This window comes from Oryzias melastigma, linkage group LG20, assembly GCF_002922805.2.
Source record: "Oryzias melastigma strain HK-1 linkage group LG20, ASM292280v2, whole genome shotgun sequence".
Taxonomy (NCBI): domain Eukaryota; kingdom Metazoa; phylum Chordata; class Actinopteri; order Beloniformes; family Adrianichthyidae; genus Oryzias; species Oryzias melastigma.
Genome location: NC_050531.1, coordinates 13596737 through 13609600, shown reverse-complemented (window position 1 = coordinate 13609600; position 12864 = coordinate 13596737). Strand labels below are relative to the sequence as shown.

At 35.6% G+C, this 12864-nt stretch overlaps 1 protein-coding gene across 5 annotated transcripts in view; it reads left to right on the top strand.

The window, feature by feature from the left end:
• Positions 1–12864, top strand: part of ctnnd2a (catenin (cadherin-associated protein), delta 2a) — a 301632-nt gene that overhangs the window by 223246 nt on the left and 65522 nt on the right. For all 5 annotated transcript variants that reach the window (XM_036217369.1, XM_024279704.2, XM_024279706.2 and 2 more), the window contains one exon: positions 11152–11338. In XM_036217369.1, the coding sequence (XP_036073262.1) occupies positions 11152–11338 (187 nt within the window). The remainder of the gene's footprint in view (positions 1–11151; positions 11339–12864) is intronic.

Genomic DNA, 12864 nt, shown 5'->3' with positions numbered 1-12864 from the left:
CATTTGCTAAACTCCAAATTACCCTAAAAAACTGAAAAAAATCTTAACTTAGCTAAAATAGCTAGCGTGTAGCTGAAATATTAGCTAAACTCCAAATTAGCCTAAAAAACCTTAACAAATGCCAAAATAGTCCAAGAAACTAGCAGCATACCATCAGTCTATAACTTTCAACTTTACTACACTCTGATTTCATATAATAAAAAGTAACGACTAATCGACTATTTAATTAGTCGTCGACTATTTTAATAGTCGATTAGTCGTGGATTAGTCGACTTATCGTGGCAGCCCTAATTTACTTTATATCTAACTTGTATAATTTTGAATAATATATTATCATTGAGAGCAGAATATTTAAAGTGATTTAAGGCTTAAGACGATGTATTCTGGAATAATATTCCTGTCTGTTTTTATTCATATTTAAGTTAAATTTTCAACGTTTAAAAATGTTTACTATTTCGTTTTTTATGTTGTCCTGTTCAGCCCTCGACCTACTGTGTGTTTTGGATTTTGGCCCCCTGTGTGATTGAGTTTGACCCTTTGGGTGTAAAAATTACGTGAACGTGTAGGTGGTGAACAGTACTGGTTGGTTTTCTTGCAGAGTTAGTCAAATTCTGTTTATTTTGATTTAGAGTGGTTCAATGTGTTTATTGCTTTGGAGGAAGAAACTGTTTCTTAATCTCCTACTCCGGTCTGTATGACCTGTGGCCTCAACCTGAGGGCAACAGCTTAAACAGGTGGTTACTGGGGTGAGAGGAGTCTCTGATTATGTGCGTACCTCTGCTGAAGTAAGGTTAAAGGTTTTCACAGTTTTCCATGAGTTGGAGAAACACAAGCCTACACACATTTTGTATGACCACACACTTTTTATGCAAACAGCAGCATTGTTTTGATGTATTTGCTTTATTCCAGTGCAGAGTAAAAGTTTCAGGTTGGTTACCTAACAGTTTCAGGAAATTTTACCGCAGATAATTTTCTCTGCATTCATTCACCGTGGACATAAGCTGTTTCAGACACAAAACATTCCATCTTATCTTACATTCAATCCGGTTTCCAACGGCGTTTTCTGGTTGAAAAAAAAAAAAAAGTAGCAAAAAAAGCAGAGGAGGCAGCAAATGGAACAATGCTTGTGAACATCATTCGTCCTCAAGGATGTTCTGCGAATGAGTTTTTTTTTCTTCTTCTTCTTTTCAATATACTTTTCTTTCTATATTTTTGCAGGGCAGTTAAAGTTTCTTTAGTTTTAGTGTGGGCATGTGGTTTCTTTGTCACATTAGTTGAGTAGCCTTGAAGGCATGATGTTTTAAAAAGCTCACTATAGCACACAAGTGGATACACAAGTACTTATAATCACATAACTTGATTTATGTTTTCCTCAAAGCCTTATCCACCATTTGCTCAATATTTCATAGAAATAACAGACACTGGCAAATTTTGTTGTTTACGCACACAATATGCTACAGTGCACCTTGCAGCCTTGCAGAAGTCCCCAGCTGGTTGCATTTCTATAAGATAAACACATATTTTCTTCACTTTTTGTTTCTCTTTTATCCTTTTTCTTGACATGCATTTGTGTTCCTAATCCCACTGAGCTGTTATTGTCTTCCCTCTTTGTTTCTCCCTTTGGCTCCTGCACCTCTTGCCCTCTTTAATCTACACCCGATTAACCCTATTATAACAGAGGGGGCACACAAAGGACTTGACATTTGCAAAGATAGAGCACATACGCACCAATCTAGCCACAAAGTCAAACACATGGACGCACAACACCTGCACACATGTAACACCGAGGTGAAGTCAACAGGGACCCAACATGTTCTGTTTGACCTCAAGCCCCATTGTTCCACAGCAGGATGACGCTTTTAAAGAACATTTGTGTCCACTCAAACATCCCTGGATGTGTACCTACAGGTTAGTCACTCTCAGGAGGAAACGGGGACTTTCTGGACGACACATATGTCCGCTAAAGATAGAAGTGTTTTTCAATAAAAAGCTCGCTTTGTGGTGATTCAACAGAAAACAACAAATGAAAAATCAAATTGAAGGAAAATGATCTTTTTCAGTCGTCCTCATTTATGTGAAAATGTTTAGATGCAGGAAAAATGAAACAAAAGAAGTGGGGCTTGGTATCAAACAGTGTTGCAACCACTTACTGTTTTGAATAAGATGAAAAAAAAGAAGAAGAAACTTAAAACATCACAGGAGGAACACACCGGAAGGTTAAAAGCAACAACCAGTTCCTGTTCGCTTCATCCTTTCATGTCTTTGCATTGAAGATTCTCAACATACTTGCCTTGATGAAACATTCAGGAAGAAAACCGTATTGGTTATACTGAGCTCACAAGACGTTTGCTTTTAAAACGCTAAGTAGCACCAACATTGTCAAGATGTGGTCTTTTGAGAAACAACAAGAAGATATTTTGTTTGGCAGCTCATTTCAGCCTCTCCAACAAACATAAAATCCCGCTGTTCAGATACAAACAACATAAATATCCTATTTTGGTGACCAAATAAATATTTTTTACTCTCCTATTCTGCTTCGTAAAGCAAAGTGTGTTGAGTTTGCATAGAATGTTTGTTTTGTGAAGACACAGAGTAAATGTGTCAGTGATGACAGCCCAAAGGCTTTGCCTGTCAGTGAATGGCCGGAGAGACTACCAGATCAAAAGCACAGCTGAAACTGTACTCTGTGTGTTATTGCTGTGTGGTTTCGAAGCACATTACTAAAGTAATTAAAGGCAACTCTTCCAGTACAACACAATATCTCAGGCTTTGACCTCGTGCTGTCTGACACAAAGAGACACGACGTGAAAATTGATCTTCGGATGACTCTTTTCCCGGCTCTTCTCGTCTTTGTCCTTATCGGCTCTGTTGTGCAGCAGGCATGCGTCTCATGTGTGACTCTACCCTCTCCTCTGTGTATTCTGATTTAATAATGAACTCCATGTTCCAAATGCTTTCATGTCATCACAGCCATATTTTTAAATTTATCCACATTTACATATTTAAACATTTTGCTGCAATTCATTATTAATGACTTTAAAAAAAATCCAGAAGACTTTAAAGACCCACTTCAATGGTGTTTGTAGCAATTTTCCTCATACAAGACATACAGTATATAAGGAAAATTAAGCTTAAAATTGCATTTCTGAGTATTTCTTATCCGAATTGGAGTAAATCAGAAGCAGATAAAAAATGTCGTTTGAAAAAACTCAACTTGACTTAGAAAAATCTACAATCTCTCTCTATTTGGATGCACAAGTGTTTTTATGTGTGTATGTTTTTATAATTGTCAGAAAATGACCACTTTTAAATTTACTCATGGATTATTACAGAACCTATCTATCTAGGGACTGGAATTTAGCGGGAGAGAGTGTCAACAACAAAGGGATCATGGGAAATGAAGGCAGGCTCATTCTGCACTAACAGTCCCGATTCAAAGGTGAATTTTTGATGAACTCTTGTCGCTCAGCAGAAACTACAACCTGGAATACAACACCATTTTTTTGGATTTTTTTTCTAAAAACGGCATAATTAAAAGACCACTGGAAATGCTTTTACAATACACCAAAAGATGAACGGGGTGGGACTTTATAGACTTTTCAATAACTTCAGAGGGAATCAGTAACTTAGTTTAATGGTATTGTTCAAGGATAGACAACTCCAGGCCTCGAGGACGGCTGTGTCTCCTTGATTTCCAGATATCCAATCCCTGTTCATGACTGATAACTGGTTCAGATGTATCTCTAGCTAATTAGAACATGCCAGAGGAGGAGAACACATGTAGGAATGTGGCCCTCGAGGCCTGAAGTTACCTATCCCTGGTATAGTTTAAACATTTTGCTGCCTTAATTATTAACTGATTATGGCAATTGAATGTGTTTTTTGGCCTGTGAACCAGTGTTAATTTCGTTGACGAAAAATTTTCGTTATCGTCTTCTTCAATGACATTTTTCACCCAACGAAAACTAAACGAAAACTAAACTAAAAGTCCGGCTCATCGACTAAATATCTACTGTAATTTAGTAGACTTAAATTTTACTAAAATTAATAGAATCTACATGACTAAAACTAAATTAAAATTTTAAAAATTAACACTGGTGTGAACTATATACTGTAACAATGATGTGGCTTTGCAACAGCTTCCTAATCCTGATTTGATTATCTTTGCTCTTTAGTGCCACAGAAGAAAAGACACTTCATCTGTAGAGTTTCACTTTGATCGAAGATGAGAGTTATAGAAGTGATTTGAATCGGATGAACTCATTAGCTGAGACTGCTATGACGTCTACACTGAACTCTGTGCTGTTGGACCGACCCTGACAACAGCTTTGACTGATGACTAACAGATCCAGTTTATGTGTGGAAAGGGAGAAATTATTCATCTGAATGCTACAAGTGTCATCACAATTTGCAAGGAAAGGGCTAGTGGGTGCAATAACAACTTCTATGTGGCTATTTACAGTGTTTTAGCTGGGAGCCAAACTATCCAAAAGAAGCCTTGGGTTTCTTATTATCATCTCTGTGAATAACTTGTACTTTGCTTTGCGATTTCAAAGCAAACATTTCAACAACTCACCCGTTGGTTGGACTTGCAGATCATACTTAACTCACACTCTAATCATCTTTTGATCTATTTTAAAGCGTTCCCAGTTGTCTTTTATTAATGATTATGCATTTTTGAGACCAATTCTAAAAAAGTATAATTTTCTAAGACATAGTTTCTGCAGAGCGGCAGGAGTTTATTAGAAATTTGCCTCTGACTTGTGAGCGGAATTGTTTGGTTGCCTCCACTTCCCAGCATCCCTCTGTGTATCTCTCTCCTGCTAGCTTACAGCACCTCAAAACCCCAACCTAACAGTATTGGAGCAACAAAATGATGAGTAAAATTGGAGATGTCCAGCCGGACAGTTCTGAGTCAGATGAAGACAATGAAGACGTACATGGATCTACTCCAAAAACACGATTTTCATTGGAGTGGATCTTTAAATGGCACTTATAGACTTTGTTCCCAACTGCTGGAGCCAATAAAACATGTTCTGGAGTCAAACAGATCAGCCTCCTCATTACTACATCAAGGCTGTCAGTTAGCATTCCTCTTTTGTGGGGTTTGAAGAATCTGCTTGGAGCCTGAGGAAATGAAGCAGGACCCATATATTTTTGTGACCGGAAAAACCTTCCCTCAACGGTTTATCTCCCCGTCGGTTCTGAAGTTTAAATTTAGACAAGGTTTATTGGCTTCCTGTGTCTCAGCGTGAGATAGATAGCATAAGGGCAAGGCTCCCAGGCCTGTCAGTCAAAGCTTGGTCGATGCGGAGGCTTTTAGAGTCAATAGAAGATGCTATCCTGACTCATGGGCTCACCTTGATGCAGTGAACCATTTCTGCAATTTTTGCTGCTGGATGCTCCTAAAACGCTGCTTGAAAAGGCTCCCGCTGAAGAGGCTGACAACCCCAAGAACGTTTTGTTTGAATCCTCAAAGCTTTTAATAATCAGTGATTGTGGTTCCAACCTGCTTTGAGATTTTTCGTTGAGTAGCAAAGCATGTGACGTTTTATTGACTTTGTGAAGACCTTTAAGTGGTCCAACGTGCCAGATCCCTCATTCACAAACTTGGTGGTTGATTACTTTGAGGTAGACATGTAATAATTTGATTAGCCCGGTCAGACCACCAAAACCAATTCGACTTCACATTGAACTCAAAGGTTAATTGCAGGCAATACATTAACCCTTGGAATTACCATTAATCTAGTGACAAAATGTCCACACATTCCACCGGAAATACATTGATTTTAGGGCAGAGCATAGTTTTAGTTTGATGTTTGATCATATCTTTTTGTTGGATTTTTTGCCACTCTCCGAAACAGCAAGTTGGTTTTAAAAGGAAAAATACTGAGAATCTGAACATTACAGTGGGTTCTGTCATGTTAGGAGGAAACCTCATAAAGTCCCTTTTTTCTGAGATGGATGACAACTTTTTCAGATAATTTTACTTTGGTTCCTTATCATTTTTGCTGTGGTTGAAGGTAGGGTTGGAGGGAAAAACCCATTTGGCAATATATCGGTTATTTCATTTTGCGATAATAAGACAATATTTAATTTAATATTTATGAGCATCCTTAAGCCATCCAAAATACTACTGGCGTCTAAAAAAATCTAGCGTCCATTTTGACAATTAGGGATTAAGAGAAAATCTACATTATAGTTTAATGGTTTGTACACAAAATCTATTGTATAAAAACCGTTTAAAGTAACTGTAGATATTTTAAAAAAGGATGAAGATAAACTTTAACCCTTAAACGATAAGGGAAACCAAAAACCAAACAAATAAAAATGCTTGCTTCAGCCGGTTCGTGAAAGTATAGTCTGACATTAAACCGATCCGTGGCCTAAAAAAAAGCTGGAGACCGCTGCTTATCACCTCACATTTGAAATCAGAGGTTTGTGTCGCTCACTTTAAATCCTTTCAGGTCCATATCTAGACTCTCCATCTTCCACAGTAGAAACAAGAGCGTGTAAAGCTGCAAAAATAGACAAAGAGATTTGTTACATATTTATCTTCATTCAAGAGATCTCTAAGATATAAAGGTCAGCCTTTGTCTTTGTTTGATGCAGATGCTCCGGCTGATTTTAGAACAATAAATGGTTTCTTTAAGTTTCTTTTCCAGAGAGGCTTCCAACAACAGACGTCTCCCTGTCCCTTTAACAAGCCTGCTGCTTTAAGCTAAACCTGCCGATCCTGATGTTAAATATACATTCATTAATCGCATCCAAATCCCTGTTTTTTTCCTTTTTTTATCCACATATTTTTGTTGACATTTTGGCTGTGTCATTTGTCATTTCTGGCTTTAGTCATTACCAGGTTCTGACCCAGCGGCTACCTAATTCCCATACAACTGCACGGATGAAGGCTGTTTAATAAAACATCACCACTTGAGGCCCAACAGGTCTCACTCTCCCTTTACAAGTTCCATGCTCATTTATTCATGAATTCATGCAATCATCCTCCCTTTTCCTCAAGCCACCAAGCTCCCAGGAAACTGTCCATCAAGCCTCAGAAGGGAACTAGTCTGGGGAGGATGAAGAGGTGGACAAAAAGAGACAAAAGAGGGAAAAAAACAGCCCCAAACATGCATAATATGTATGTCCTTCATTGTGATGTCATTGCCTTTGGGTGACTAGGACCTTCACCCTTATAGTCGTTGGGTGTAGTAAAGCATTGCAGATCCATTCTTTGTGGAATAGTGTATTTCTCTGTATTCTTTTAGCTTTCTGTCCACAAAATAACATCCATTATCATGCTTTGTACACAATTATAGACCCTATTAATTACATTCATTTGTCTTTTTACAAATCAGCCATTGACTTTACAGATGCTGGAATGATTTAAAAAGTTTAGGGTACATTTAAGTTTTTTTTTTGGTTTATAATTGTCTTAATGGAATTCGACCTCAAGGTCAAAACTCATGACAAGGCTTCATTTCAGCATCATCTGTAGAATAATCTGCCAGAAGATGTGAGGGCTTCGTCTACTGTGGAGGTTTTTAGGGAAAAACTTGAGAATCCTCTTTTTAGATTAGCTTTTAAAGTAGTTTTTATATTTCCCCATCTGTTAATGTGAATTTATCGAGTGTTTGTTATTATCAAATATAACTTTATTTATTTTAAAAAAGTGCTTCTCATACATACTCAAAGTGCTTTACAGTTAAAAACAAAAACAGACAAATAAAAGAAGATAAAGAGCCCGCCCACTGTTTACTCTCCCCCTCCTTCCATTGACACACACAACCCATGACACCGCACGTAATGCATATTTATAAATAAACTATTATTAATATGAGCAATGTGTTGGAGGGCTTTCATTATGAATCTTATTATTACTAATAATTTATTATTTATTTATTGTTTTATGTAAAGCACTTTGAGGTGTTCTGAAACAGGAAAGGCATTCTATAAATAAAGTTCAATTTAAGCTGAAAACATCCTCTGAGACAAACTGGACCATAAGATAAGGGTGTGTTCAGACTGGACGCATTTGATTCACTTCAAGGGAACCAGAACTAATTTCCTCCGATAATCCAGAACACATTTTTAGTGTGAATACATTCAAGCAGACCCTGGTCTGAGACCAGAAGCCGCTCTAGGACCCATCTTCAGAGGTGGTCTCAGTTCATTTCTATTTGGACTGGGTGTTTTTCTCACTCTGGATAGACTCATTCATAGACTTCAGACATTGGTCAATTCCTGGCCAATGACTGAAGAGATCTTTAGTCACATCAGAAAAATCAGAAAAATTAAGAATTAATTAAATATGCATTGATCTAGTCTTCACTTTATTGTGATGCTGTCTTGATCCCGTCTGCTTGCCTGAATGTATGAAGCCATAATCGTATGATTGACAAATAACGCCATTATTCTACCATGCATTTAAGTAATTACAATCTATGTTAACATGACACATCCTTGACCAGTGTGGGCAAAAAAGTCATCAGAGGTTACATGACTTGAAGCGATTCCAAGCATAATATGTTAACAAGAAGAAATTGAAAGACAGACAGTCCGACAGTAGGAGGAATACAAAGTAGCAGCTGCTGTTTAAACAGATTCCATGGTAGCAGAGTGACTGAGAAATACGGCGGAATAGAGAAAAATAAAAGCAAATGTACCCAAAATGATCTCACAAAGCTACTGACAAGTGTTTGATCTCTGCAGAGCAGACAAGTGACAAGGTCACATCTTTTTATGTCCTGTCCTGTACTGTTTGTCCATATTTTCATACAAAGTCCCAATTTTAATCATTTTTATTAGCACGTTTTTATTTTCTTCTTTAATTGTTCAAACTATTTTTGTTGATTTTTTCATATTCTTTTTAGCTTCTATACTTAATGTGATGACATTCGCAAAAAAAATTGCATTTGCATGTGCAGTTTGACTTATTATTTTAATACTTATATTTAAAAATATACTATCTTATTTCTGCACTTGGTTACAACACTTTAAACTTTTGTTAAAATTACAGCCCGCAAATATTTTTCATTCTTAGTTTATCTGTTATAATAGCTTTTTCTACACTCTTAAAATACACACCATCTTTCAGAAACTTTTGAAACTGTTGATTTTTTTTCTAAATTATTAATATTGTAATTTGGACTGAGACTACCATGCTCTTGGGGTCATTTAATATTTTGTGCGGCTTTTAGAAGCTAAAATTTAAAATGTTGCCACTGCTAAATATAAGGATTTTTTAAAGGTTAATTTCAACATAAATTCAATTTTTAAAAGCTGTTTAGCCATAATCAGTTTCTCCAAAACTCTTAAATGCAAATCCTTGATGCCTGTTTGGGTTACAAAACATATTTTAGGAGTGGGATTAAGATACTAAGCAAACTAAGAAATTAAACAATTGATTTCGAACTGTTTGGATTTAAATCTAAAAGTTAATTCTACTTTTGCACAAATTTAATTAGAAAAGTGTTACATTTAAATCCCTCAACTGAGATTGAAATTTAGATATTATTGTTTTGAATATTTGCTGACTAGTTAAAGCCTAAATTTCAATTTCATGAAAGTTGATTTAAATTTTAATTAAAATTTAGTAAAAACAAAACCTAAACTTGCTATATTAGTGTACCTGCAAATCATTATTTAGAGCTGATGCTGTGATGCAGTTTAAGTTTTACTCTAAGAAACATTCTAAGATATTCACTGAGGAAAGAGTCGTATGTTTAACTGATATAATATACAGTGTAATATGTGTTCAATTTATGTCTTTTTCATTCTTCTTTAGTCAAATACAGAATGAAAAACAAAAAAAAAAAATGCTATAATTTACGGTGTCAAAAAATTAGTTTTTTATAACCAGAGAATAGATCTACTTTTTCCTGTTGCATCAATCATTCCGCCGTCACTCCCTTAACGGGGATCAGGTGTGGGAACAGGTGGTTTTCCTCAGTAATCAGGTAGACTCCAGTGCCACAAATGGCTGAAATAGCAGTGGAGCATCATGGGAGCAAGAAGAACCAAACCAACTTCTTGTGTGATTAATGGGTAGTTCGTTTTTAAGTTCCTTCCTGCCTTCTTCAAACTGTTTTGATGTGAGAAACTACTTAAATTACAGAAAATAAGACTTGACAAGTTCTGAAGTCTGACATTTTTTAGGCATAAATGAAATAAAAATTAATAAAAATTCATAGACAGAGGACTTAATAAATGTATCTGTTATAGCTTTATTAATTACTTGTTTAAAGAAAAAAAAATGCAATTATGTTTAAAATGAAACACGAATCTCTGAAAATTCAAGCATGTTTAAAAAACACTTAAAAGAAATATCTTTATTGTTTTGTTCTATTTTTCAGATTGAAAAAAATTGAATTTCATCATGAATAATTAAATTATGTTGTTTAAAACATTATTTTCTTTCTAAAAATATGCAAAGATATCAGTGTCTAGGGCAGGACCTTATTATTTGTGAAGATGCATTCATTTTTTGAGCCTAATGGTGCCATAGAAAAATGACAGCGCTCTTGTTAGTGAAGCTGAAGCATCTAAAACCAATTACTTTGCATAATAAATGAGGGCCTTCACATCAGCTTTGTTTGTTTGTTTTTTGCATTTGTCAAAAGACCATTTTGTGTTATATCAGTCTTTTCTGGTTCCTTTTCTTTTTTCCTATTAACTAACCTCTTCTATTATCCTTCCTCTTTTTCCTTTAATTGATTTATGCATTTTGCTATTAAATGTGATGTTGCTTCTCTCCCTGTTGCTCCCTGGGCAGGGATTATCACTGCAAGCAGAGGGAACTTCTCAACATATTTAAAATTCCAAAATGCTGATGAAGCCGGAAAGTGTTTGTGGTTTGCATGTGTTTGAGAGCGTCACAGCTGACCAACAAGGCCAGTGCTGTCAGCCATCCGAGAAGGGGCATCTGGTATTCCATCTGACAAGTTCCATGGAAAAATGTGTGTGCGCGGGAATGTACTAGTCCGTGTCCTTACTGTGTGTGTTAGAAGTCACAGAATCATGTAAACGACACGATTTAATACGTGTTCAATTGCAGTTTACTAGAAATTCAATGCACAAATAGTTATTTCTTAAACAAATATAAATTAGAGTTTGGGTTAAAGTATCATACTTTCATGTTTTCCTCTCTTCTAGGTGTACTTTGGAATCTCTCGTCCTGTGATGCACTGAAGATGCCAATCATCCAGGACGCACTGGCCGTTTTGACCAATAGCGTCATCATACCGCACTCCAACTGGGACTCCTCCCCCAATCACCACGATGACCGCAAGCTCCACCTTCATACCTCCCAGGTGCTGCGCAACGCTACCGGCTGTCTCAGGTAAAAGCAATTAACGTATTTTATCTCCCATCTTCCTCTCCCATGTGTTTAACACCACATTAAGGATTTTTATTTGTATAGTTCCATCTAATTTGAACTCCCATGTACTCTTCAAGATTAATTATGAGCTGATTATGTGGCACTAATTTATTTAAGCATTCATTCAAGGTGAAACACAACAGCAATAAATGAGTGATTTAGTCAAACTAAAGCAGTGCAGAATTCACAATAACCTTGATTCTAACAAAGTAAACTTCGCTCAGAGATGGCCTTTTATATTTGTCAACTAATTTCAAAGATTGATTTTTATTTGGCTTGTAAAGATTTGTTAATCATTTTAACTCAAATACTATATTTTTTAACCTATTTTCATGCTATTGCCCAACTACTGCTCCTGGATCTCCCTGTGCCTGTCCCCAGCTCGGATAAACACCTATTCGTTGTTTTAACCCCTGATGGGATGTGTCAAAAGATGAACAAGAACAATGTATCAGAATATGTTTCACACATTTCATCACAAATTCTTTGTGCTTGTCCAAAAAAAAAACATTTTACTATATTTGAAAATCCCCATATATAAGTGTATAAAAAACTTTGATCAATGCACGTCTTCAAAAAATATGAAACATTTTGAATTATTACATTTTCCATGTTTTATGACTAAAATTGTTAAGATTTTTGAGCAAAAAGAAAGCTGTTTTTAAATTATTTTACTAATTCAAGTTGAAGTATTAGGACCAAAATAAATACATAAAATTATTCAATTAAAATCTAAAATTTAGGAGAAATTAAATCAGAACTTTATGCTTTTTTTACTTGTAAATGTACAAGGTTAGGGAGGCAAAAAAAGTAATTACAAGATAGCAGGTGAACGCCATGTGCAGCAGCAGAGTGACTTATTGTATAACTTAATTTGAGCAGGTAATCAGAATGTTATTGATAACATAACAAGTGTTTAGAAGCTCCTTTGTTTGAGTTACTGTTTATTAATACTCTATTTGTTGATGGGTGGCTTGTTGTCCACTTCCTATCATTTCTTCATCCACAAAAGACCGGATCTCCTTCAAGTCTGTGTGATGTTTCCATCAGATGAGGCCCTGTTTTCAGCATATTCCATTCCATGTTCTTATGCAAAAAATGTAATTTTGTTAATTTCTTGGTTTTTGAAAGCTATCTGGAAATAAAGCCTAAAAAAATGCTCTACGTCTTTCTACTTTGATTACGCCTCTGATAATCAACTTTGGAGTTTTTTTTCATTAATTTATGACCTTTTTTCTTGTACAATTGTTTTTTTCTCATAAATGTAAATGTTTTAAAGTCGTAGATTTATGACATCTAAAGTAATAAATGTACAACTTTAAGACATTTTACAAGAAATAGTCTTAAATTTAGCCATTTCCCTTTAACGTCTTATAAATGTGTTCTTATAACTTAACAGTTATGACTTTTTTCACATAGATTTACAAATCTGAAGTCGTAATAGAAGATGAGGACGATTTTTTTTTTTTTAAACTGACTGTAATTCT